The sequence below is a fragment of the Petromyzon marinus genome, chromosome 9 (assembly GCF_048934315.1).
Source record: "Petromyzon marinus isolate PM22_M1 ecotype Great Lakes invasive population chromosome 9, UKy_Petmar_22M1.pri1.0, whole genome shotgun sequence".
Classification (NCBI taxonomy): Eukaryota; Metazoa; Chordata; class Hyperoartia; order Petromyzontiformes; family Petromyzontidae; genus Petromyzon; species Petromyzon marinus.
This window is the reverse complement of record NC_133675.1, coordinates 1,296,108-1,323,633: the sequence shown is the minus strand read 5'-3', so window position 1 is coordinate 1,323,633 and position 27,526 is coordinate 1,296,108. Positions and strand designations below refer to the sequence as shown.

At 53.1% G+C, this 27,526-nt stretch overlaps 1 protein-coding gene across 1 annotated transcript; it reads left to right on the top strand.

Moving 5' to 3' along the window:
• Positions 1–190: 190 nt before the first annotated feature.
• On the top strand, positions 191–27,407 carry LOC116940731 (G protein-coupled receptor kinase 5-like). The gene is made up of 16 exons (XM_032950912.2): positions 191–404; positions 7,578–7,673; positions 13,809–13,921; positions 18,999–19,076; positions 19,249–19,349; positions 19,566–19,658; positions 19,966–20,029; positions 20,365–20,505; positions 20,636–20,826; positions 21,266–21,303; positions 21,915–22,004; positions 22,156–22,364; positions 22,526–22,663; positions 23,466–23,603; positions 23,700–23,831; positions 24,289–27,407. The coding sequence occupies exons 1-16, from the start codon at positions 353–355 to the stop codon at positions 24,325–24,327; spliced, it is 1,713 nt and encodes a 570-aa protein (XP_032806803.1). The 5' UTR covers positions 191–352; the 3' UTR covers positions 24,328–27,407.
• The last annotated feature ends 119 nt before the right edge of the window (positions 27,408–27,526 follow it).

The following is a 27,526-nucleotide window of genomic DNA, read 5'->3' as shown; positions in this document are numbered from 1 at the left end:
AACAATCCTGGTCACGGTCCCGACCTAACCCGGATGGCAATGATCCCTCGTTCCGTTTGGACCCCGACCGTGGAGGGGAGAGGGGGCGAGGGGGCGGGGCGAAGCTAAGCGGGGCGTGTCTCGAGCGCGCGCTCGTGAGCGGCAGCCAATAGGCGTGGGTCGCGTCTCGAGGACCCCTCTTCCTCCCACTCGGGGCTGCCCGCGGCGCCTGACTTTCATTTTGTCAGCGCTGGCGAGGACCCCGCTCGGTCGCGCGATAGGTGTCCGTGGCGCCTGACGGGAGAGACGCGGTCACGGAGCCGGAGCCGCACGCAGCAGACGCATCCCGAGCCGCCGCCGCCCGCTCTGTCCCATGGAGCTGGAGAACATCGTCGCCAACACCGTGTTGTTGAAGGCCCGGGAAGGTGAGACGCAGGGAGTCGGGGGAGAGACGCCGAGGCGTTTTGGGGTGGCGGGGAGGGGAGAGATGGCGAGACGTGCCTAGAGACGCAGGGAGAAAGACGTGGGAGATGGGGAGGAAAGGGGAGAGACGCGCAGAAGCCAGGGAGGCATAAAGGCGGGGAGGCAGAGACAGAGACATGGAGGGGTGAGGGAGCTGGGGAGGCAGGAGCCACCAGGGCCGCGGATGAATCCATGAGAACGAGGAGCGGCAGTGGGAATCCTCCTCGCTCGCTGCCTCGGGCCGCCCGCCGCCTTTTGTCCGAGAACACCTGAGACGAGGCGGCCCTGGCGCGCGATTAAATAAAACATTCACCATGTCGACAACCACCATCACCACCAACCACCACTATCACCACTATCATCACCAAAATATCCACCATCGTAATCACAACCTCAACAAGCATCACATTCTAACCGCAACAACCAATGTCTCTCGCCGTCAACACAACTGCAAATAACTACAACCGCCATCACAACTACCCCAAAAACGCAATAACCCTTACACAGTCACCATCATAACCAACACCGTCACAACCGCCATCACAACCACCACCCGGCAATGCTGTGGGTTTGCTTTGAGCGCGGCCGAGGGTCCTTTTGCTGTGTGGGAGGCAGCCAGTCCAGGCACACCATGTGGTACTCACCACACACACCCTGGTACACACCACGCACACCATGTGGTACTCACCACACACACCCTGGTGCACACCATGTGGTACTCACCACACACACCCTGGTACACACCACACACCCTGGTACACACCATCTGGTGCTCACCACGCACACCATCTGGTAGTCACCACACACACCCTGGTACACACCACGCACACCATCTGGTAGTCACCACGCACACCATCTGGTACACACCACGCACACCATCTGGTGCTCACCACGCACACCATGTGGTACTCGCCACACACACCCTGGTACTCACCACGCACACCATCTGGTACACGCCACACACACCGTCTGGTACCACGCACACCATCTGGTGCTCACCACGCACACCATCTGGTGCTCACCACGCACACCCTGGTACTCACCACACACACCATCTGGTACACACCACACACACCATCTGGTACTCACCACACACACCATCTGGTGCTCACCACGCACACCCTGGTGCTCACCACGCACACCATCTGGTACACACCGCACACACCATCTGGTACTCACCACACACACCATCTGGTACCACTCACACCCTGGTACACACCACGCACACCATCTGGTACACACCACGCACACCATCTGGTACACACCACGCACACCATCTGGTACACACCACGCACACCATCTGGTACACACCACGCACACCATCTGGTACACACCACGCACACCATCTGGTACTCACCACGCACATCATCTGGTACACACCACGCACACTCCACGCCCAGGTAAACACACACCACACACTTTACACAGTGGTATACACCGTGCACACACGAGTAAACACTACAGCCACCATTAGCCACGAAGTGGTCGTGACTTTAGCACGGCGCATGTGCCAGGCTAGGTGCACCTTCAGGCCATGTTTCGTGTGGAAGGCTCGCTGCTGGCAGGTCACGGGACAGACCCAGTTGACCGAGATGACTGGCAGAGATGCACCATCTGCTTTCCATTCAGCCAACTTGCCGCGTTTCATTCGTACACACGACGCACACCCTGTGATACATCACACACCCTGTGATACACCACACACCCTGGAACAACGCCACACATCGTGGTACACACCAAACGCTCACGGGAAAACACCGTGGTACGGATAACACATACTCAGATATACACCGGCACACACCACATCCACCGTAATGTACATCACACTTTCGTTGGTATGAGGAACACGAAATGATGCCGATTGCCCACACCACCCCCACACCACAGTCCTCTCGCCAGGGGAGGCAGTGCAGGATGACGTGCGAGGGCTGATACCTGGCAGCACACCGGCTGCGTCCAGGCTGAACCAAACATCGATTTCACACGCACATTTGGAACCAACGCAGTCAAATAAGGTTCGCGTAGCTGCAACCACTGCCATGTCGGCCGGGTTGGGCTGGCCGAGACCGTGGATCTGGCGGACACAACTCACTTGGACAAGGAACAAATCATTATCTTGGAGCAGGGCCTATCAGCAGCTACAGATGGGCTTCGGTCAACCGGGAGCGGTTAAACACGCTGGTTAGGGTCCCCGACGATCATCTCTGGATCGTTTTTAGGCCCGCTGACAGTGGCGGCGATGTCGAGTGTGCAGGCGGTTCAGCTGCGCACGGGTCGCGGGGGGGGGGGGGGGGCAAAGTGCCAGGCTTTTGCAGGAGGGGGCATGGGGCTTCATTTAAGTACTTGCACTTAAGGCCCATGCCACCACCCACGCTGCGCAACTGCTCACAAACTAGATGCGAGGTGGTAATGATGATGTGGAAGTGCTGGTGGTGGAGGCGGCAGTGTGTTGGTTTGTATTGGCGAGCGCCATGTTCCCCGCGGGTTGTGAGCGGTGGTAAACGTGGTCGCCCAGGGGTTGTCTTCGGCACGGGCGTTACCCCCCCCCCCACCTGGGGGCACGGGCGTTACCCCCCCCCCACCGGGGGGCACGGGCGTTACCCCCCCCCCCCCCCCACCGGGGGGCACGGGGGTTACCCACCCCCTGCCCCCACTAAATAACAGCTGCCCTCTTAGCGCTGGCCTGTTGCACTCGACTGGTGATGCTTCGGTACGGGCTGGAGGTTGATCCCACTTCCTCATCCACCCGAGCACATGGCGGTGGCCAGGCCAGGCCGGTTCCATTGGGATACGCGGCGGAATGAGCTCCAATAGCGCGGGCGGTTTTCGCGTGTTAGCTGATGTTAATGTTTATTCGTGATCGTGGTGTGTAATGGTGACGTTATGTGTCTGTGATGTTGGCGATGTTCATTGGTCGTCTTGGGGATGTGTCCTGGTTAGTGGTGGTGCTGTGTTGGTGATATTCGCGACGGGTGTCAGTGATATGTGTTGTTGATCATGTTCGTGATGTGTCAGTCATGTTGGTAATGTATGTTTACATTGGCGATGAGTGAATTAGTGGTGTTATGGTGTGTGTTAGTTGATGTTGGCGGTGCGTGCTAGTACTGTGCGGTGATGTTGGTGGTGTTGTGAACGCGTGTTGTTTACGTTGGCGATGTACAAGGCTTCGCTGGAACGGAGCTTTCACGCCGTGTTTTCGTTGCCCGGGTGTTCATGTGTCTTTCGTTGATGGCTGCTCTCTCTGTGTGTGTCGGTGGCGAACTTTGCCACGGCAGCTGATTCATCCCTCCCGGGGCAAGACTTTTACAAACCCCAAGTGCAAACAAGGGTTCAAAGCTTGATGACCCACTCGCTTTATTAAATTGCACCGATGGCACCGTTTTTGCCGCACGCTTTGTTGATCTCCGCCGTGGCAGGGTGATTGAGACAAGCCGCTTATGTCATTAGTGGATGCACCGTCAGTACACACAGTTCATGGCTTGCATAGTAGATTATTTTAATGGCACTGACCATAAACTTTTATCAGGATTAACGCCGTGCCAGAGATAACGCGCGGGCACTTTAGGCCACGGTGGCGGTGCCATGCCTCGTGGGCCCTGATTCCTGAGCGCCTGCCGGGTCAGAGCTCCGTCCAGACCCCGCGTGTTGCTTGTGGCGACTCCGTGGCCTGGTGTCTGCTTCGCGCAGATGCTAGCAAATTGATGAATTTACATTCTCTCGGGGAAAGTTATTGGATGGGCTCGAGCCTCCTCAAATTCGTGGTAGCTCTGTTTTATATCACGGCAATGCCTGCAGTGGTGCCGATAATCGGGAGCTCTGGTTTCCCAGGGCCACCCAGCAGGCCCTTCCCCTTTAGCGCTGGACAGTGCAGCCACGTTATTTGTGGCATAAAGCCCCTAAAAGCAGTTGAGCAATAGCCTGCTACAGTGCAGCATACATTATGTGTGTCGCATAGCCCGTGAACAACAGCAGGATGCTAGACAAGGTTCGTGTGGACATGCACGCCTTTGGTAAGAAGGAGCTGTCACTTGAGTTAGCGTTTCGGTTGAGGGAAGTTAACTTGAGATGGAGTGAGTTTGTCTTGGCCTGGCACAGCCAGCATTGGGAGAGCGCTTCGGGGTTCCTGTTGGGTGGGACTGTACGTGACCCCGCCTCCCGTCCGCTCGCAGAGATAAAGATCTCCCAACACACGTGTACAGGCGGTCCTGGTGCTACACTGTAGGACCCGTGGCAAACAGTACCTTATGGTTCACACTGCTGTCCTATTGAAGACCCGACGAAGGAATAGCCCAGTTTTTCTCTGTCCCAATGAAAGTGGATAAATATCTACCGCGTCCGAACAACACATTCAATTCGATGTTTATTTGTTATATGGAAAATCCTGTTGAGCCAGTTAACCAGCAAGTTTGCAAGAGAGTTAGGCGGTGCATCAGCAGGTGGAAGGTGTGGATATTTCCTCCATAAACTGAAGATCAAGGACTCGCTAACCTGCGAATGCAGTGAGGTGCCAACCATCAGGATATCACTGATGATGACTGCCCAATATGGCACACGTATTCTGGGGGAACAAGTGGACTTCACTCAGCTACCACCCCGGATTACCTTGGAATGGCTTACAAAATAATAAATGCAATTGTAGCCTTTTGCTTTTTTCAAATGTCATACAAAAAAAGAAGGCCCTGCAGCCCTGGTGGGCCTTCCAGGAGCAGAAGAGTGTGGCACAAGGGGCCTGTTCATTAGGCTTGGCCAGGCCTTGACCAAGCCAGCAAATCCTTCTCTTATCTTGCTGGTTGCATGTTCTGCACAATTCTGTGTGGTTTGTGCATATGAGCAGAGTGTGTGCTAATCGTGTGTGTAAGGGTTGTATTGTGTGTTCCAGGCAGTTCATTATTGATTTTTGAAGGGTGTTTAAATTTGAGCATGGCTTACATTACGTGGTGTGTGTGAAGTGCTGTTTTCTATGTGGATGTAACAAATTAGTTTATTTAACGATATTCATCTCTGAAAAATTCCACAGCTTAAAAAGGTCAGCACTGAGATCACACGTGGCCTTGATCAGGCTGTAAATATGGGCTAAAATATCGAGACATTCCCAGCCACCACTTAGGGTGATTAATTATTGAAACTGCATAAGCGCAATGGTTGCTCTATCTAAAAGAAATGCTGTTGGAAGGCTGAGCTTGGCTCTTGGCTGGGACTGCTTTCAGGAGGAAGTGGTCACTGTGGTCTCAACTTCCTGTTGCTGCTGGGTCAGAGGGTTTCGCTCTATCGGCCAAGAACCGATATCAAACACTGGTGCTCAAATTGCCTCATAATGTATTGCCATTGACCCACATTGGAGGACCTTTGAACTCATTTCTTGAGAGCTGCTTTTTGTGTTTAGTTTGTTGTCCTTTCCCCACACCTCCGATTAGCATGGTTGGCTACGTATGGTGTGACAAAAGTTCTACATACATACATGTTGGGGAGTCTCTAAATAGAGTAGGTAGGTAATATCCAGACTACAACTGGTGATGGGAGCTTGTGAATCCGCCCCGTGCATCACTCATTCACCCTCTTATTTGCGAGCTCTTTGGAGTAATGCCATGGCAGCACACGCAGTCCATGCAAAGTCTGATTTCCTTTCCCCGCACCTCCAATTAGCACGCTTTGCTACATACGGTGCGAAAGAAGTTGAACATGCATACATACAAAGTGTTCTCAGCAGAAAGTGTAAGCTTATGCGTCATGCATATAGACTGCGGGGCTGCTGTTTGCGATGAGATCAACAGAAGGAGGTGTCTGTTTTCTGGCCAGAGAACCGAGTCAGATGCAAGGGAGCATGGATGGTGCAGGGTAAGGCCCTCGGGTGGACGCAATTGACCGCCAGGCTCGGGATTTCGGCTGGAGTCACGGTAGCACTGGTGTGGCACAAGGAAGCGCTGTTTGTGCAGCATGTTTCACGTGCTTTGCGTTCCCAACACAGGCACTTACCAATGCTATTACAGTGTTTTACGTCGAGGGGAATGCAGCTTGAGTCACACGTTAGTTTAATAAAGGACCCGGTTGTTTTTTTTTTGTTCAAAACATATTAGGAAGGATTGGGGCTCCGAGGCTGAGGCAGGACTCTGCCGGCTGCCTTAGCCTGTGCATGCGTTAGGATGCCGCAGTTATTTCTGTGCATTAATTATGCATTCAATTAATTTGTTGTGTTGTTCTTTGGGGCTGCGGCGCACAAAGCAAGGCCGTCTGCTTAGAGTTTAATTTGCCATCGGAGCAGCACTTGGGAATGAGGAATGGTGCAGCCACATGTAGTTGCTACAGTGAGGGTGTCTGTGAATAAATAACATTAATATAATAATTTAATCAATAATAGTGGGTAGTAAGTACTCATTGCTCATTGACCTGTCAGTTGTCGTTTGAGCTTGCAAACACCAAATTGATAGAAAATTAAGGACAATTGGAGTGATGGGAGATGTACAGGGCACATTGCCCCTGGTTACTCCAGGGACTTCGAGGTTACGTTCTGATGAAGAGAGCTGTGGATGCTGACTCCTGGTCCTGGGTAACGCTCCGTTGCATCCGGAGGGCACCCATGCTAACCCTAACTTGTTCCTCGTCGCGCGTTCCATCGGCGTGTGCTGCTGTCCTCCGAGTTACGCTCATGGTTGCACCTTCATGCCATCGCAGCCATCTGCCTGGCACCCAGTGTCCCGCTGTAGGCGTATATGTCACGTGTTAAGGTGAAGATGGGCAGCTGAGTTGACAGGGAGAAGTGCACGCAGAGTTGATGGGCACGTGGTCAATACTGGGTGGGTGGTCAAGGGGGCGAGCGCCGAGCTCTGCGTTACCGCATGAGACGTGGCAGATGGGTGCCACTTCTCGCATATCAGGTCCAATACAAGGGTAAATATTTAGGCACCGCGAGGTGGGGGGGAGCCTTGTGGTGGAAGGGGTATGAGGGGAGGGGGAATGTGGGGCTTGGAATGTGTGGTGTGGGCACCTCTGGCTTCTGCAACAAAATGTAAAAATTAGCAGTTTTACTCTTTGCAGCTCACTGACTGTTTAAAATGTGACCACAACCAAATTGATGATTATGAATGAGATTGTCATTCATCTTCTTTGGCAAGGCACTGATTTGTATGTTTTCTGTGCAGGTGGTGGGGGGAAGAGAAAGGGGAAGAGCAAGAAGTGGAAAGAGATTTTGAGGTTCCCTCACATCAGCCAGTGCGAGGAGCTGCGTCGCACTGTGGGTGAGTGATGCCGTGGGGGTTCCTATGCCATTTGTCCTCCCTCTTCCTCCCTTCACCCTCTTCATTCCATTTCCTTCCCCCTACCACCTTCTTGGCTCCTCGTCTTACTTCTATCCCCTCTCTCAATTTCTAAATCCCCTGATGGCCCTGTGCACTTGCACCACCCACATTCCCTCTCCCCACCTTCCTGCTCTTCATTTCCACGATGACTCTTGAGACCGATGTGAGCCCCACATGACTTATGGAGCCAGGTTGATGGCATTGTGGAAACGGTAAGACAAGAGCCCCGGGGGCTGGGGACTGTGTGCCCGTGGATGGCTGTCTGCTTGCTGTGGCGCGGAGGTCATGGTTCATAGTGGGAATGATCCTGGGAGCCGTTTCCTTGAGCTTAGATGACCGAGAGCCATTCTGGAAAATGTCGTGGGACACGAGCAACACGAGAGAATTGGCCTCACGGCGCTGCGCGTCCATGTGCCCTGACCCGATTAGTTCACTTGTTGGGTGGGACCACCTGAGGTGGCATCGCGTTAGTGGTTTCAATTTATTTGTGGTCAACAGCATTGAATAATGTGGTAACAATTACAAATGAGTGGGGTTATCAAATAATTTAGCACTTTTTAGCCACGTAAATTGGTAAAAAAAAATGTTACCTTAGGTGGTACCAGTTTATTTTCTTGTCCATGGACAATTTTTATTTTACCTGGTAAAGCCCACTGAGCTGCATAGCTTTTTTTCAGCAATGGTCTGGCCACAAATGATAGCTCAACGAAGTGGCTGACCATGTGAAAATGTATAGCAGCCCAATACGCTAAACGTATATTTCTAATTGTGGAGGGAAAAACCGGAAGACCCGAAGAAAAATCCACACAACCACGGGGGGAACATGCAAACTCCAAATATACAGGTGCCAGGGTCGGGATCAAACTCATGACCTCCTATGTAACAGGCAAGGTCGTGAACATCTCCTAACCACCATGGCACCCCTATGGGGGGCGCTGGGCACTGCGAAACGTGGCAACATCACCCTTCTTGTTCCGGCTAGTTCCCGCGTGGCTCTTCTCGCGCTTAAGGACAGTTGAGGTGTCGCTGAACCGGCCTGTCCGGTTACTGTCCTGCCGTGGTCATGTCTCACATTCGCTGTCCGTTCACTCACTCGTGCAACTCCCACGCATAGACAGCCCCTTTGTGTGCGTGTGTGCTTTGGTCACACCCTCGCCTGTGTGGGGTGAAGAGCTCGGTGTCGTGAATCCAACACAGGCATTGGAACACGCCCAGGTCACAGGCCTTGCTTTGTACCTTTAACGTACAGTGGTAGGAACTCACTTCACAGGGAGAACAGCAGCACGTAGTGGCTGAGATAGCATGCCCACAGCACACACATCTTTGAGTGGGTGTATAAACTTGTATTTAGCATGTTTGGTTGTTTTTCTGTATGGGTGTATTCATCTGTGTGTGTTCACATGCATGTGAGTGTGTTGCTCTGCTTGCATTCACCTATGTGTGCGCCTTTGCGTGAACGATCGTGTGTATGTATGTGTTCGCCTGTATGGCTGTTTGCCTACCTGCATATGGTTACCTGTGGAGGTGTACACATGTACGTTTGCTCACTTGTGTGAACACTATTTCCCAGTGAAACACTGGTGCGCTGGCCACTTGCAACGTTAGCTTTATTCAGCAGTAATTCACCTGCACAAACCAGGGGGTGTGCATTGCTGCCATGCTAAATGCTTGGCTTGCGGCCACAGCTGCGACGGTGATGTATGTGTGTGTTTTTTCTCAGTGATGCAACAAGTCAGTCTCACATTACGGAGGGGTTAAGTTGTGAAAGTAGAGACATCTGTTGGTGACGCTGAGCAGTTAAACCGGAGGCGTGGACGGGGCGTAGTCTGATTGCCAGCGCTGTTGATACCAGCCCCCGTGCGATGGCGGTGCCGGAGCTCTGCTGTTGCTGCTGCTCGTGCCACCGCAGGTCGACCCGGTGTGTGGTCGTGGCCATAAGTGCTGAGTAAACGAGGGCACACTCCTTGCACTGCCTTGTGAGAGTGGCGAGCGCCAGCGAGGGAGGGTGACGGCGCGGTGATGAATGCGGCAGCAGCTAAAGAGGGCGGTGCGGCGGTGTGAGCTCACTTCCTTGGGGAACCATGGCGTGACGGGTCCGACCCGGAGCTCGTCACTCCCTCGCTGTGCTTGCACATCTCCCGCTGAGATAATAATAACGACGCCAACTCCTATAATGCCGTAACATGGCAAGCCATCACAAAGGCGCTGGACAAATGGCATAAACATTAAATATGAGTCGTTCGTCCATGCAGCTTTTCAAGTGTTGTGGTGACCCTGGCTCCCACAGTGCGACCACAGTCACTAATCTCAAACCATGAACCGCGCGGTCAAACACCGCTGCCTGCTTTTATTGCTTCCCGGCAGCATTGCAGATATTCGAATGGCGCCTCCAAAATCTATTTATTTACTCATCACTCGCGAATCTTAAATATGAGCATATGAACATTGCTGGCCAACTCTGCATCATACGAGAGAAGAAGGGGGCCATGACAGGAGGGGAACTGTTTCCCGTACCAGGAAGAATCTCGGTGTCACGGTCACTGTTGCTGCGCTGATGTGTCACGATTTATAAAATGTCACGGTCACATGAATCTCCATGTGTATGCAATGTTTGTTATATGAATCCAGGTAGCGAGCGAATTGATGCTGCAGCCGCTGTTTCGGTTAAAGTGGCTGTAGTGGTGACTCGGTGGGAGGAAGGTGGAGAGGCAGTGATATGGCCGATTGGCAGCGCATTTGCCGCTTAATACAGAGAGGGTCATGGTTCGAACCCGCCAACCTCTCAGATTTTTTCTGCGGGTGTATTACCTGTAAAAATACCGCGCCATATGCTGATGCAAGAGAAGGTCCTACTGTGCCAGCACGATTGTCAAGACAAAAATCTGACAATTACTCAATTGACATATACATAGTAATCAACTCATGCTACTAGCAGGACCCTCAAAGTCAAGAGACTCTGTTAACCTTTCCTGTGTATAACACATTTTTTAAAGCTTGCTGGGGGGTGGGTGGCTTTGCTTTGTGAGAGACTGTTAGAGAGGGTTTCTGTGGTTGCACCCCACACCCCTTCTGGTCCGAGTGCTGTAAGAAATGGAAGGGGGGCGGAATCCAAGAAATAAACAACAAAAAACGGAGGCGATCTTCGCCTCACCAAGGAGATGGTGGGGAGGGGTGAGGGGATGCTGCACTCTCAGTTAGGGTTTGCTGGGTTTGTTGAATCCTCGAATGTAAATGTGTACATTGTCTGTTGGGACGGGGTGTTTGCACAGTCTAAAAATAGACATTCGTTTTAGCTTCATGAAAGAATTTGCATGTAAAAGCTGTTAGTGTGTGCAAAGGTCCCAGGTGTCCCTCGTAAACGAGGTGGAATGGTTAAAGGCCCTTGACTGGTGATAGATGCAGCGCTGCCTCATCCCCATTCAAATTATTGCTAGATTCGCCCAGAGAGATTATGTATCCGAATCTAGGAACTGTCTCCTATTCTTGGAATCGTGGCTCTGATTCCTGGGACCGTGCCTCTGAATTCTGGGACCGTGTCTCTGAATTCTGGGACCGTGTCTCTGAATTATGGGACCGTGTCTCTGAATTATGGGACTGTATCTCTGATTCCGGAGACTGTGGCTGATCCTCGCACTGTGTCCCTGATTCCTGGGGATGTCCCTGATTCTTGGGACTGTGCCTCTGGTCTCTGGGTGCTGTGTTTTGATCCTTGCTCTTCGCTGTTGATGCTGAGCAATTTGGTGGCTGACAGAGACGCACTGAGAGTTAGCTGTGTGTGGCTAATATAGCCTCTAGACTGCTGGCTGTCTCCAGAAACAAACAGTGCTAAATTATCTATCTTGGGTAATTAATGATTGTGGGTACAATGTAAAGTCATGAATATTACTAATCAGGTCCACAACATAGCTCATGGAGTGCCAAAACCTTCCCTTCCCATACCCCCCTCTCCTTGCCCCCCCCTCCCTCTGCCTCCCTCTTCATGCCCCTGCCACCCCCCCCCCCCACCCTTGTCCTTGCTGGGTGAGAGCCGAGGGCTTTTCGCGTCACCTGTGTCAGAAAACCGGGCCGACTGGAAAGGGAGGGAGCCCCTCTATTTATATCCCTCATGGAAGAGGTGAGGCCACCACTGCGCCCCACAGCCTCCGCTGTGCTGGGACAGGAGTCTGGGCTAATCACCTCATTTTCTCCCCATGGTTTGAAAAGACACGTCGTCGTTGGAGTATCGCTTCATGGTGTACTGCCTTTATCGCGGTGGGGAGAGCGCGTGGTAGAACAGCTGCCTCCTAACCGCATCCCCTGTCGACCCAGGTCCCATCGTGGCGGGAGTTGAGGCCATGCAGCTCCACTTGCATCTTTACGAGTGCACATGGGGCGTGAGGAGTTTAAGGTGGTTGTGTGCTGGGTGGCTGCGTGCAGGGCCCTGTGTTTTGAGCACTGTCAAGGAGGGGGAGGCGTTTGAAGCTCATGGTCGTGAGACGCCACCGCAATCTCTTCGTTGTGCGCACTCCGCACTATGTGCGAAGCGCTCCTGGGTATGTGCAGGATTGGGGCAGCCTCGAGTAATCTCCATCATGAACACGAGACCTTTTGGGGGATGCACCACTTCCACCAAGTGTAACCAGATGCGACATCTTGTGCCCTTGGGGCCAATATTATCTGTAAATGTGTTAAGTGAGCGAGGGCTGCATCGTGGAGCAGAGGGGGGGTCGGTTTAAGTGTCCCGGTGGTTGTGATGCCATCCAGCGTGAAGCTTTTCCACACCAGTACCTCTCAGGAACACAAACCCTACACTCGTTGCGGCTGTATATTTTGTTATAATTCTGCACAAATTCAATGACAAAAAAGGATGGCGACTCGGGTATTTCCATAAAATTTAAACACGGGAAACTCGACGTCAGACGATAAATAAAGACTGAGATGCGTTGTACGGATGGCGACAGGCGATGCAGGAAGAGAGGCCGGCAACGCCCGAGTCCTGTGAGCCGGTTTACGATGGAGGTGGCCAGGACGAAGGGGAAAACCAGGAGAGCCTCCATCCCTCCACCACGATTAGCAAACGGTGCCATTCCCAATGCATGCCAGTGTGGGGAGCGAGCGAGAGCGTCGACGCCCGCCTCCCCGTGGGTGCAAGGAAGGCCTCGGGACTCGACGGCGTGGACCTCACTATTTACCCGGCACGTGGCGACCGATCCTAGCTTGGTGGGCGAGGGCCCCGGAGTTGTGGGACGTACCCAACCCTGTCAGGCAGGCTGCGTGGCGGGGTGACGGTGGTCGCTTGTGCCCGGCGCTCTTTGATTTGACGGGCCAAGCGCTGCCCTGCTATGCGTTAGCTAAACCTGAATTTCGTGAATCAAGACGTTTTCAGAAGTTGAGAGTTATGAAAGTTATGTTGTTTTGTGTACATTTCTTAAAATGGTAAAGCTTGCAACTTTCTGATCTTTAAAAAACGGAAAAGCCCTGCGGTGATGTGGGGGTTGCAGTACGATCTGTAAAACCTGGTCCTGCAGCCGATGGGCTTTGCTGATGTTGGCACGAACTGACTGGTGTCCTCTTCCGATGGCTCAGCCGACCCCCAGGGTCCCACTGACAATTGACCTTTGAAGGGTTCTGACATTCAAATGAGAGGATGGAGCGATGCATTTTATTTGGACCGTGCAGTGACGTATTCCACAGTTGTGAGAACAGGTGTGCGCATGATCAGCGTGGAGCATGTGTTTGGTTGTGCGGCTTGGGCCGTAGCTGGCTTGCTCATGAAAATCCTCGACAGGGCCACGGGAGCAGAGATGGCCGAGAACCATCTGGTTCACTGGGGCAAGGGTCGGGATTAATGTGGCGACGCTTGTGCTCACCGGGCCTCTCTGTCCGCGAAGCCTCGTGGCGTGGTCACGTGGGCCATGCCTTGTGCGCAGGCCAAGGAATGAGATGGGGTGGCCACCAGTCTACAGACAGCAGAGTTGGCGGATGCCCGGGCAGGATGTTTATTTTTGTAAGCGAAGTTGTAGCTGCATGTCCCACAGCTACGTGGGAACGTTCGTGTGTGTGTGTGGCTGACGCGCGGTCTCGCTTGTTTTGCAGAGAGGAATTACTGGAGCCTGTGTGAGAAGCAGTCCATCGGGCGGCTCCTGTGGCGGCAGTTCTGTGAGACGCGCCCCAAGTTTGCCTGCTGCATCCGCTTCCTCAATGCCGTGGTGAGGATGACACCTGCACTACCCACACCACTTGTGCTACCTACACCGCCTGCACTACCCACACCGCCTGCACTACCTACACCGCCTGCTCTACCCACACTACTTTCACTACCTACACCACCTGCACTACCCACACTACTTGCACTAGCTACACTGCCTGCATTACCCATACCACTTGCACTACCTACACCACCTGCACTACCCACACTGCTTGCACTACCTACACTGCCTGCATTACCCATACCACTTGCACTACCTACACCACCTGCACTATCCACACTACTTGCACTACCCACACTACTTGCACTACCTACACTACCTACACTACTTGCAGTACCTACACCGCCTGCACTACCCGCACTACTTGCACTACCTACACTGCCTGCCCTGCCCACACTACTTGCACCACTTACCCTGTGCACTCCCAACATCCTGCCCACACCGCTCCGCAGCCGCCACACACCCCAAGCAAACCCACGACCTCGTGGTCATGGACCCCACGGACCTCCCAGGTCGAGGTTACCGCCTTGCTGCACTGTGGGAAGCAGGAAGGTTGCACGCACTCAGTGTTATGTGCGCTGTGCAAGAGAGTCTCCTGCAATCGTGCGCATCTTTCTAAAGGCTTTTTTTCTTCTTGAGCTAATGTGCATCCTCATGCCCTTGCGGAAAATGGCGGTGTCGTAAGGCCCCTGGCACGGTGTGTGGTCACTGGTGCTTGTGTGGCGGTAGTGCGACTTGCTGATTAACACAGCACAGCCTCGTGCGGCGTGAGTTTGCGGGATATATAATGTATGGTGAAGTGTCACACTGTGAGCTTGCGTGCGTGTGCGGTGATCTGTTTGGGGCAACGGGCGTGGTGTCACGGTGAGCGGAGTAGCGAGCATGGCAGCCAGCTGTGGTTGGGCGCGGCACCGGCCCAACCACAACACGCCACTCCAGCATCTAGAAATACTTCCTGGAAAATTTGACTTTTTGTTTGTGCGGCCTGAACTTTAACCCTCACCGTCCTTGGACGTCTAAAGTATTTAAATGACGGTGTTTTTTTTCGCCAACCAAAACCTCCGTGTCGTTTGCGTCACGTGCCGTTTGTGTCACGTGCCGCTGCTCCCTGCCAGCCCGTGTTTTAAGGGTGAGCGCTGTATTCTTGCTGTCTCTGCTGTGGGAACGCCGTCCTCCATGAGCCTCGTCTGATGGCCTCGTGCCGTTGTCCCTGTTGGGGTTGAGGAGTCGTTGGTTTGGGTTATAAATCGTGGATTCCCAGAAGTTGTTGGAGACATCACATCCACGTTTGCCGTTATCGCAGAGGTTTAAAAATAGCCGCGTGTTTGTTTGGATCTAACTGTGGCCGCATGCCTCGCAGAATGCGCCTGGAGCGCCGAGCCGCTCCTAAAGGGGTCCTGTTCTCCCCTCGTGCTTCCTGTGTGAGCGAGCATGTGCCTTGGTACGTATGTGTGTATCTGTTTGTACGTTCTTATTTGTGAATGTGACCGTGTGTCTTTGTTTCTTTGTCTTTGTATATCTGTGTGTATCTCCGTCTATGTAATTATCTGTGTGTGTGTGTACATGCATGTAAGCGTTTGTAACTGTGTGTCTATGTTCATGTGCCTGTGTATGTACATGACTGTGTGTTTGTCTTATCTTTTGTGTACGTGACTGTACCTGGGCGACCCGAGTTTGATTCCCGCTCACGGCCAACACCAGTGACGATTATCTGAGCTGGTCCTGGACCTCCCCTAGGGTGACTCCGCTTCAAATCATTACCTGCTGAGGTGTGTAAACATCGGCAGTTGAGAGACAAAGGCGGCCAGGCATGGTGCTGTCCGCCCACCCCCTGGTGTGCCGTGCCGGCCTTTATAGCGGCTCGCTAACGGCACTTGCTCCTACGGTCTGTTAAAGGCTATACGGGGGATCTTTGTCTTTGTCCTGTGTGTGGGTGTGCGTCTCTCCCAAGCACGGAGCCCCCACGTTTGAGGCTGTGCTCGTTGCCTCACGGTCGTTTATCGGAGTTACGGTCATGGAAGTTCTCTGGGAGATGGATGTTATCTGGCCGTGTCTGTGTCCGTGGTGACTGTGGTAAACAGTGGCCTCTCTGGAGGGGGGTGCAGATAATCGCACGCGGGCATTCTCCCTCACGTGGCTTTATAAACCAATCAGGCGCGCTTTAAGTGGTGTCGATTTTCTATCACAGCGCGTTTGATTGCATTAGGAAGCCCACTCTTGTCAAAAATACCACCTGCCCATTATTGCACGCACGGCTGGGAGGGTAACGACCACAACAGCGCGACATTTTCCCTAATCCCCCCCCCCCCCGTTCCTTTCGATCCAGGTCCCTCATACCCAGATCCCTCCACTCCCATCACGTCCCAGCACTGCCACCAAGCCTGTACCGAGCTCCTCGCCTCCATTTATGGGCCAGCTTTTGGTTAACCGAGCGATTATGCCGTGACTTGAAGGCTCGGTGTTGACGGATGTTTGTCTGGGTGTGTACGTTTGTACACGGTGAAGATAAAAATGTTTTTTTTGTAAATGCACAGCGGCGCTGGGGTCTTCGCGGGACTGGGTGAGTTCTTGCCACTGGGTGAGGGCGGTCTTCGAGGCCCCCCCCCCACCTCCCTGTGCTGTTCACCTTGAGAACACGTTAGGGAGCCCCTCGATGAGTTTTCTTATAGGAACCACTGATTGTTTTGTTATTTTACACGGTTTGCTGAGCACAGCAGTCCACGGCCCAACATGTTAAGTGGTCAACAACAAGCAGCAGCACTGAAAGTTTCTGCAATAGGTTGGAGTGAACATGTTCCTTTCATTGAGCATGTTTATAAGAGATAATGGATTTCATCCGAAGGAGGTACAAGAACCGGATTGGATGCATCGAGGGCATGGGTTGATGAATGAGGACATTACAGAAGAAATAATGTGAGGGGAAAATAACAAAAGCAAGGCCAAAGATTGCGATGTTGGAGGAGCTGAAGGGAGAGGGGAGGGGGTGGCATTTGTGAAAATGAAGAGAAGGCCACAGGACGGAGAAATATGGGGAAAATTGCCACCAAGAACACCACCCGTTGAGGCAGAGCACCAAAACAGACGAGAGCTTGGTAGACGAGACGACCGGGAGGGATTTGCAAAGTCGAGCAGTGCGAGAGAAAATGCCGAAAGAGAAGTGTCCTGTTAGGAACCACTGAATGTGCGATTGTTGGGGGTGGTCTTCGCACCAATCACGCCGGGTGTTCACATCGTGCGTGTCTGTGCAGGCAGTGAGCGAGCGTGCACCGATTGCCGCTTATAAGTGCTGCACATGGCTTGCCCACGTCACGCGATGGCCTAATGTCGTCTAGACACGCTGAGAGCCTAATTGACGCGATTAAGAAGGAGGTGTCATCCTCATGGGGAGCCCCCGCCTACGATCTGGCGACAGGGACGTCCGTCGCGCCATGACGTGCGTGACGCACGACCCGGCGCGATTCCGTGCCGCCCCGATCCACTCCACGCCATTAGGGCTACCCCGGCCGTCTCCATATTTTTGTGGTGACCGTTGAAACGTACACAGCCTGTGCCTTCGTGTCCAAATGTTGATGACCGTGTTTTCGTGGCGCCAACCGGGGGGAGCGGTGCGCTATGCCGTGAGCAGCAGGTGGAGTCGTTTCCATTCCTCGAGCCGTCAATGCCAGGGGAGTGCGCACGCAGGAGTGTGTGCGAGCTTGAGCGAGGCAAGGGCTTGGGTGCGGAGCTGTGTGCCAGGACGTGTTTATGCCGTGTAATGGCCGTGACTCAACACAGGAAGCGTTGAGTCACGTGGCGGTAGGAATGCTCGCGAACGGCAGCGCTTGGCCGCATTCGGCGAACTCTCCCAGTCCCACACAATTGAGTCGGCTGCTCTCCAGACACGCACGTGCGTGCGTGCGTAGCTTCAGCGCCGCGGAGCGCCGGCGTGAAGAGGCGCGTATGGCGGTCGTTGTCCCAAACTCGTGGGCCCCTCTGCGCCCCCCCCCGCCCTTTCCCTGGGGCCACCTCCCTTTCCTGGCCACGGTCCCACTCGACTGCATAACGGACTTCCTGGATACCCCGGCACACGTCACCTCCTGGTTACGCGGCGATAACCGCACGCAACCTCCGCAGCCGCTCGCTAAATGCACGGGATGTGCGATAAACACGGGGGCATTGACAGAACAAGTGTGCTTTATAGACACAAGACACGCACCTGAGACGCGCGGTTATATACACATAAGACTTGCTTTGGATACACACTGATTTGCACAGGATACAGATGAGCTGTCCGTGGGATACACATGGGTTAAGCATTGGATACACACAGTTTTATATATACAGCACACACAGGATATGCATAAAATACATGTTAGGCACACAGGCTACAGTGCTTGTACTCACCTCACTGGCCACACGGGTCTCATCGTCTCCACACTCATTTTGCACTGATCACACCCCCATGTGTATTTTTGTACATACCAGAAGATTTATTTTTGTAATCAATGACAGTTTGTGTCCTCACGGCGGTGTGTATTTTAATGTTCTTTTGGAGTGCTCTTTTTTTTGGTGCCAATTGCAAACATCACCGTTCTGTTGCTCGTTTCACCGTTGGCGATGTCAGCTGCTGCTGCCGTGCATTTATTTGAGCTGTTTCTAAGTGCGTGCATCAGAGGACACCTTTCCGTGTGCACACCTTTCCGTGTGATCGATTCCACTGTAGCATGTAACAAATAAATAAGCAGACTCTTCGCCTCCTTCCCGTATTTGTCGCTCTGCATAAAAAATAAGTGTTCTTTACGCTTCCTATCAGCCATAAGCCATTGGTTGAACACAGTTGAACACAGAACACAGTTCAACCCTGGACCAGTTTTGACATTTAGTCTCTCATCAGCTTAATCAGGCTTGCTTGAACCAATGCCATTTGCACTGCCAAATCGATGTGAATTATGTATAACGTGAGATGAAATAATTGTGTGCAGGAAGTGTATTGTGTCTTTATTTATCATGATGGGAGTTGAGGTTTGCTTCTTTTCGTGAGCAGCACATCTGTTTAAATCTCAGCAAGGGGCTGTGCTGACTGTGTGTGTTGAAACAGGTCGACTATGAAGTCAGCCCAGATGAGAAGCGGAGAGAAGAGGGAGAGAAGATCATCAAGAAGTACCTCACTCCCGACGTGAGCATAGCTGTGCCGGCATCGTTCTGCACCTGCAGTACAACGCATCGTCTCACAGCGTACACCTGCATGACAGACATCATCACACCATGCTCGACAGACCAACAGCGTCACATGGTGCACTTGCACGTGCGAGTGTGGTCTTTGAGCTGCCTGTTGTTTTGTGCTCCAGTCACCAGAGGCAGTACCGGGGATCAGCGATGAGCTGGTGAGACAGTGCCAGCAGAACCTGGATGGGAATCCCTGCAAGGAGCTTTTCGGTCCCTCCGCCAAGTGAGTCTAAGCCCAGCTCAAGCCAAGCACCTCATTAGCCCCACCGCTTTTCCGCAGTACCGAACCTCTCCACAGTGCCTTGCCTCGCGGCCTGCCACTGCCTAAAATGCTTTTGTGTCCGTAACTGTAACCACCTTGCGTGAACATCTCAGCGGCCGCGATCGAAATGTGTCGTTACCGCTGGGACGTCTAACACGCGGGTGCCTGTGTGCGTAGGGCGCTGCATGAGTACCTCAGCAGGCAGCCCTTCCAGGAGTTCCAGGAGAGCATGTACTTCTCGCGCTTCCTGCAGTGGAAGTGGCTGGAGCGGTGAGTACGTGGGGAGCCGTGTGCACGATGCCGGCCGTGTGCTGTGGACACTTCGGCACGTGGGGTGTCGAACTCTGCAGGCGTCATTCCTGGAGTGCGTTGAAGGTTGTGCCTGCGGCCCAGTGTGTGTGTGAGTGCTGTGAGCAAGAACCAGCACGATGTGTGGTGGTGTGTGCAGGCCAGTGAGCTCACGTTTCAGTGCATAGAATCGGTATGCTCCCGCGATCAGAAGGATGCACCTGTCGCAATGTAATGTGTGCTTGAAAACCCTCTGATGCGTGCGATGCGTTTGCTTTTCCTGGTTTAGGCAGCCGGTTACGAAAAACACATTCCGGCAGTACCGGGTGCTGGGCAAGGGTGGTTTTGGGGAGGTGAGTGAAGCACTTGGTCCAGGCCACAGCACTCAGGACTTTCGTGTTCGGGATGCAGGACTCCTGGCTCCATCTTTATTCTCACGCTTGCTCTTCGTACGGCTCCAATAGACTCGGGGAGTCCGGGCAGTGGGCGCGAGATGCAAACTCGTAGCCGTGAACTCAACACATGTTAGGGTGACGGGAGGATGACTTCGGCTTTCCCTTCAACGGATCGTAGTCCCGTCGAGGAGCGATCGTGCGATTGTAATTTTTCAGTGAGCGTTTGGTCTGCATGGAACTGCTGTGAAGGATGCACGACGTGCGTGTGCATGTTCTGTAATCCGTGCCCGCAGGTGTGCGCTTGTCAGGTGCGTGCCACCGGCAAGATGTACGCGTGCAAGAAGCTCGAAAAGAAGAGGATCAAAAAGAGGAAAGGAGAAACGATGGCGCTCAATGAGAAGCAAATCCTAGAGAAGGTGAACAGCAGGTTTGTGGTGAGTATGCTGCCCCCCCCGACCATAACCTTGGCTTAGATGTCACCAATGGTTTGTTCAAAAGTGGGACAATGGTGGCGATGGCGTCAGGCGCCAAATGTGTAATGATGGCCCGTCTGTCGCGGTGCAGGTGAGCCTGGCGTACGGCTACGAGACCAAGGACGCGCTCTGCCTTGTGCTCACCATCATGAACGGTGGTGACCTCAAGTTTCACATCTACAACATGGGCAACCCTGGCTTCGATGAGGAGCGTGCCGTCTTCTACGCCGCCGAGATCACGTGTGGCCTGAGCGACCTCCACCACGAGGGCATCGTCTACAGGTGCCGCTGGCTCAATGGTGGATGGGGGGGATGCGAGGGGGCTTTCTTCTCCATTGCTCCCACATTGACCACAACATTCGCAACAACCCATTGACCATGACATCTCACCACTGTGGGCACTGCGGTGGCGAGATGTTAACGACCTCGCCTGGCATACATGAGGTCGTGGGTTCGATCCCGACCCTGACGCCTATATATTTGGAGTTTTTATATATCTCTCCCTGTGGTCTCGTGGATTTTTCTCCGGGTCCTCCGGTTTTCCCGTCCACATTTTGAGCTACCCGAGACCCGCAAAAAAAAAACTGGTCAACTTTACCATCCATAATTCCTGTGGAGTGAGTGAACTGAACTGCTAACCCCCTCCTCAACTGTATCGGTAATGGCTGCCCCCTGCACCGCAGTGAGACTACTCTCCTGACGCAATATTCTCTCGCTGCAGGGACCTCAAGCCAGAAAACATCCTTCTGGACGACTACGGTGAGTGCTCGTGGCTGCGGTGCCAATCATTCCAGCTGTCGGAATTGACCGCAGGACCCTGCCTCTCGCTTTGCTCTTGGGGCCCTGCGTGTGTTTTTGAGTGCGCAGTTGGGCGACTGGCAGGTGTACAGCAACCGGAAACCCAGCCTGCAAAACCTGCGTGGGAATGTGGATGGTGGATTTTTTTTTACCCTGCTGATGTCATAATTACTTTAACTATAGGTTTTATTTTTTGGCAACAAGGTAGTGGCCGTTGTAAATGAGCCGTGTTAACCTTTGCTCCTGCAGCTGTTGGCAGGTTGTAACGCCGTGTGGCGCATCCCGGTCAGTACAGCAGGTGGGGACACTTTTGTGCTGTACTTGAACGAGTAATGATTGTCTTTCGGGTGTGGCTGCATATTTTCTTCTTCCATAACTGGTCAATGATTTATTCTAATATACTGCGGCATTTGCGTGCATGGTCACGGGGTCACGCTGTGTCTCTTCAGCTGCCTGTGAGGTTGCTGCTGAGTCAGGAGAAAAGTTGAGGTTTTTCTCGTCTCTTCGTGACAACGTGCGGCACTGTAGCACTGGCGTGAATGTATGTGAGTCACGTGTTCTGTCATCCACAGGCCATATTCGGATATCGGACCTTGGCCTGGCTGTTAAGATTCCCGAGGGGGAGAGCATCCGGGGTCGCGTCGGCACAGTGGGGTACATGGGTAAGGCTGTGACTTGCTTCGTTGGTTGAGTGCATCTCGCCTGGTATATTAGCCATTTTGACGCTAATGTGAACGGTGGCTGCTGCTGTTAACGGTGGGAGCGTCGTGATAATGAGCGTGCGTCCGCGTGCGTGCGTACATCATTGTGCAGCTCCGGAAGTGATTAACAACGAGCGCTACACGTTCTGGCCTGACTGGTGGGGCCTGGGCTGCCTCGTATACGAGATGCTGGAGGGACATTCGCCGTTTCGTGGCCGCAAGGAGAAGGTGAAGCGCGAGGAAGTGGACCGCCGCGTCAAGGAGGACCCTGTTGAGTTCTCGGACAAGTTCTCTGAGGATTCCCGCACCTTTTGCTCACTGGTGAGCTCTTCCTTTCACATGCACCGTGACTTGGGTAGGCCTTGTGTATCCACTGTGGGCTTCTGTGTGACCACCATGACCTGCATTCACCTTAATCTGTGGGCCCTATGTGCCTACTTGATGCGTCTCTAACTACCGTGACCTCTTGTTGGGCCCTGCAGCTTCTAACCAAAGACCCACGGGAGCGGCTGGGCTGCCAAGGAGGTGGAGCATCGGATGTGAAGGCCCACGCATTCTTCAGAAACATCAACTTCAAGCGGCTGGAGGCCGGCATTATGGACCCACCCTTTGTGCCCGATGTGCGTACACACGTCCTTGCGATGTTGACAAAAAGCGCTTTGTCAAAGGGGCAAGTAACGAAAATTTAATGGGTGGGACGATCGCTTGGTGTATAAATGTAATGACCGCTCGGTTGAAAATCGGAGCTTCTGCAGCGCCCTGGATTGTGATGAGTGCCATTTGTTTACTCCTCTCACCTCGGCCAGACTTGGAGACCGAGTCAGCAATGGCGTCTGTGGCAATGCGTCACTAAAGCCACTTCTGAACAGTATAACAATCGCACAGCAGACTTTTTAAAATTTTGAATCCAATATGTCTTTGTGCATTTGTGTAGGGTTATATTGCGGTGAGCATTATTGTCCATCTGAAGGGGAAAGGAGTGTATGATTAAATTGTGCACCTCCCGAAACGCAGATGCCGCCGTGATGTAACCACCACTTAGCGGCATATTGTGGTTAATTTAATTTATGCTCAATCAGTAATCTCATAAAAAATGGAGCTCAACAGAGTGAGCCCAGTGCTTGGGTTTCCATTTTGGAACTGCATGAGATTACAGATAAAAACATTAGGAAAAAACTGCATTAGATGAAAATGAGACGCTGTTGCGGGTTGCAGTGGCACGTCATTGGTCTATGGTCACACAGCAAGATGAGTGGCGCAAGATTGCGGCCGTGCTGTATTTCGGTTTACACAGGTACATTTGGTCACGTGACCTCTGCCGCTGTCAACTGCAATCCTAGCCGAGATCCTCAGTGATTGCAACTGCCTTTGGAACGGCATGGGGACTGTGTGTGTGTGTGTTGTGCCTGCGTGTGTTGACAGCCTCGCGCTGTCTATTGCAAGGACGTCCTGGACATTGAGCAGTTCTCCACAGTGAAGGGAGTCAACCTGGACCCTGCCGACGATGACTTCTACTCAAAGTTCTCCACCGGCAGTGTTCCCATCCCCTGGCAGGACGAGGTGCGGACCCCAGAAAGTGCCCATGCACCCCCCTGCCCACTTGAACCCTGTGCCCCCCACGGACCCTCTTGATGTGTGCTTGTGCGTGTGTCTTAGATGATCGAGACGGAATGCTTCAAAGAGTTGAATGTGTTTGGACCGGACGGAGCGCCCACCCCAGATCTCGATGACAACCTGCCGCCACAGCCCCCCAAGAAGGGACTCTTGCAGAGGCTCTTTGGACGCCAGGTGGGCGCACACCCTCATATGCACACGAGCATGCATGGTATGAGCTCCCACACCCTATGTTAACGCAGCAGACGTGTGTTCAGCAGAGGTTAAGTAGTTGCAATGCAGTCATGCCCATTGTTCAGTATTTCATTATTCAATTTGGAGTCTGGCCAGGAGGGAGAGGCAGGGAGTTTGGAGTTTGGTTGGACACGGAGGGATTGTGGTCGGGGTGGGACATTAGAAGCTCTGAGTGCCATGACTACCCGCATGTTACCAAGCCGCTCGCACACAGTGGCGCCATTTGTAATCGGCTGCTCTACTGTGTGCCCTTCGTGCAATCGCACAGGGTCATTGCCGTGCGGTGACAGTACTCGCTCATGTTTCAGTTACATAACAAACACTGAGGGTTATGTAAGAAATGCCGTGTGGCAGCTGTGGTGTTGACAGAACCTGCTTGGTGACTGTGTGTCCTCAGGTTTGCTTCGGCCGCGAGGAGGGTGGCGAGGATGACTAGACGGCCTGGACGATGTCGAACATTGTAAAACACCAACAACAGACTTTTCGACCAGAATGGGAACACTGCACCATGCGCGTGCGTGCTTGTGATGTTACACGCGATACTATTTGGACAGCGCCGGACTTCTGAGTTTACCAATGCCGCCGGTGTGCCCCGCCTCGCCGGGAAGCGAACCCTCGTCGTGTGCCCACGGCGAGAAAGTTGCTGGCTCTGCAAGGGACCGCCGCGGGGACGCAAACCACACTACCTGCGTTGCGCTTCCACGTCTCCCACTGCGGCCGCAGACTCTGTACATGCCACTTTTCTTCTTGCGTCCGCACGCGTGCGTGCATGTATTACAGTCAAAATCAGTACTCGGAGCTAAATGCAGAGAGAGTGTTAAATATGTTGATGCTTCAAGCTGTGCCCCGAACGCAGAGCCCGGTCGACCCTGCCGCAGTACTCAAGCAGCCTCCCTTCCCCGGCCGTCGGGATGTAACCTGACCTGCAGACCCTGGCTTGCCACCTCCTCACCAATTGTGGTCATGGGGCTGCTGGCACAGAAGTAGTCTTGTGGCCCGACATCTCGCCCCAGCTGGGCTGCGGTGGCTGTCCCAAGCACCCTGTGGGCCATGTCGCATGGGAGTCTTGTGTTGATGTAGCTACGGAGGATGTGCTTCTCCAACAGAATTGAGGGGGGGGTGGATGGCTCCTGTGTCTTCTGCCTGCACGTTGTACAAAGCCTCTGTCTGCATTCTACCAGTTTTGTGTCCCTGAAGTCCTGGCTATGTAATTCCGCAAGGCAAACGTTCACGATTTTTTTTGTTTGTGTTTTATTTAATTCATTTAAAGTCAATTCACAGCTGTGGTCTGCATTACAAATAAGGGAAACGCTGCAAAAGCTGTTTGTCTAAATATTTGGCTGCAATTGGTCTTTGCTTTGCACCACAATGTGCGCTGCTGCCCAACAACTCCACTGCCCGCTACTTGTGTAACGGAGCTAAACGTTTAGTACAATCCTCACCTAGTTTCACTCGTGAAATCTCGCTCTGGTTTTCTATTGCATTACTGCAACATCCTGCTAGTTCTTTTGCAAACCTGCATCCGCTGAACACATCCTCTTATTTTCCCTGGAGTTATCCCAGCCTTCCACCCTTGGGTTTCCCTTTGTCAGTCGCTGGAGTTTATCCCGGTGGCTGCCTGCAGATCCTGGAGACTCCACGGCTCGCCTCCTTCTTCCCCGTTTGCAACCTCTCCCCTGGGCTACCCAGCCAGTGCTCCACACCGTGCCGCTTGAATCTCTGCCACCTACTATATCGTTCCACGGGGTCGATCCCTCTGCGCTGGTTCTCTCATCGTTCCCCTTTTCCACAATCGAACACCCACCCGCCCGTGCTGAAGAAGCCTGGTCGGGCCGTGTCTATGTATTCAGCGTCAGCCATCCACTCTTGTTTGTAAACGTCCGCAGGATAACCCTAGATGTATATTTTCAGCATAGAGTTTAAAGCCATAATCAACAGTTGAGCATATGGTGCATTTTTATTAATATTTTTCTCAATCTTTCACTTTTTTGAAAATGTCAACATAGAAATTTGGGATATCTTTTCAATCTGTGCTTTTTAACGTCATTGTGTATTTTTATATGTAATGTTTAATAAGGATTTGTTTTTGACACGTGGCGGTTACAGGTAATAGCCGCTGGCCAAACTGCGTGCAGGTGTGTAGTGCCATGACCACATGCTCCCAGGCTCCACCGCGACCTCGTGCGGTGCCGTGACTGCTCACTCACTCGCCCTCCCGAGTCGAGTGAGGGCGGGCGGGCGAGCGAGTGAACGAGCGGTGGTGGAGCCACGGGCTGTGCGCAAATATCGGGGCTGCACGCTTTTTGCTTGTGAAGCCGAGTGGTCGTGACGAGTGTGAACCCCAGGCCCTCGGGAAGGGGGGGGAATCTCCCCCCCCACACACACTGCGCTCACCCCCTCTAATCGTCTTGCGTGGTCATCGTCTCATTTGCTGAATCGATGTGACACTGTGCTGTGCGGTTGTGTAGTGTCAGTGCCCAAATGTTTACAACACATTCAGGGAATGGTATAGGTTTAGAATTGTCACCTACGACTTTTGTGTTTACTGATTTATTGGACCACAGTATCAAATGTATGTTTGCCTTAACAGGTTATTGAACACGACACAAGCACAGCGCTGCGTTGGGCTGTGCGCATGCGTGACTGGGCCAGTGGTGGGAATTGGGAATGGTGAAACGCCGCCCGCCCCCCCACCCAAATTATCATCACTCTTTAGCCCCTGTGCTCCTCCGTGTTGCGTTATACCCTTTTAATCGCACCTGCAACACCGACCCTGGCGTGACCTCATGCCTGCTGTCACGCGGGAGGGAGGGAGGCCTCTCTGTATAGAATGGCGATGCTCGCTTATTCATATTTGCGTCAGTGGCTGACGCCGTTGGCCTGAGCTGCGGCCCCTGAGCGGGGGGGGGGGGTAGCGGGAGGAGGTTGGAACGGGCCGGCGCTGCCGAGTGATGGCGCGAGAGTGAGCGGACTTCGTGCCAAATCCCTGCCTCGTTTGCAAATGTTTGATTCGCAACAGTGAAATGACCAGCTGTTCTATTTCATGGGCATAGTCAAATTATATTTCATTTGTTACATTTGTCGATTGTATATTTTTTAACCAAAGACGGGGAGTGGTGGTGGCCAAGTGAGTTAATTTCGTGCCCGTGTCGCCAACTCGCCGCGAGCCAGGCTGCCAAGGGATGTCACGAGGGGCGGACGTGAAGCGCAGATGCCAAAGGTGGGCGTTGAGGGTGGACCAAAGGTGGACGCTGAGGATGGATTGTTAATCATGGATGTTGGTGATGAACACTTGAGGGAGGGTGGATGTCGGGGGGGGGGGGACACTGACACCAACGGATCCGGCACGTCTCTTCTCTCCGCCGCCGTTTACTTTGTTTTAATGTTAAATGCCTTCCAGCCTCCCTTTACGTGGTTCTGTATGTAGTGTATGAACAGGTGATGTAACATTTGTAGTCTGTAAAAAAAAACAATTTTTAGCATTATTTGTAAATAAAAATAAATACATGGAACCCGCTTGGAGGGGGAGTTGCTTTTTCGGGCGTGCATTTGAGTGGAAACATCGCGAAGTGCTCGTGGGGGGGGGGGGGGGGGTGGGGCTCCTCGTGACCCTCATGCCTGGAGGGTGGCGGGGT

Coding starts and splice junctions, on each gene's coding strand:
- LOC116940731 (XM_032950912.2), top strand. CDS start 353: ATGGAGCTGGAGAACATCGTCGCCAACACCGTGTTGTTGAAGGCCCGG. Junction 19,659..19,965: donor CAGTGGAAGTGGCTGGAGCG/GTGAGTACGTGG, acceptor TTCCTGGTTTAG/GCAGCCGGTTACGAAAAACA. Junction 23,604..23,699: donor CCATCCCCTGGCAGGACGAG/GTGCGGACCCCA, acceptor CGTGTGTCTTAG/ATGATCGAGACGGAATGCTT.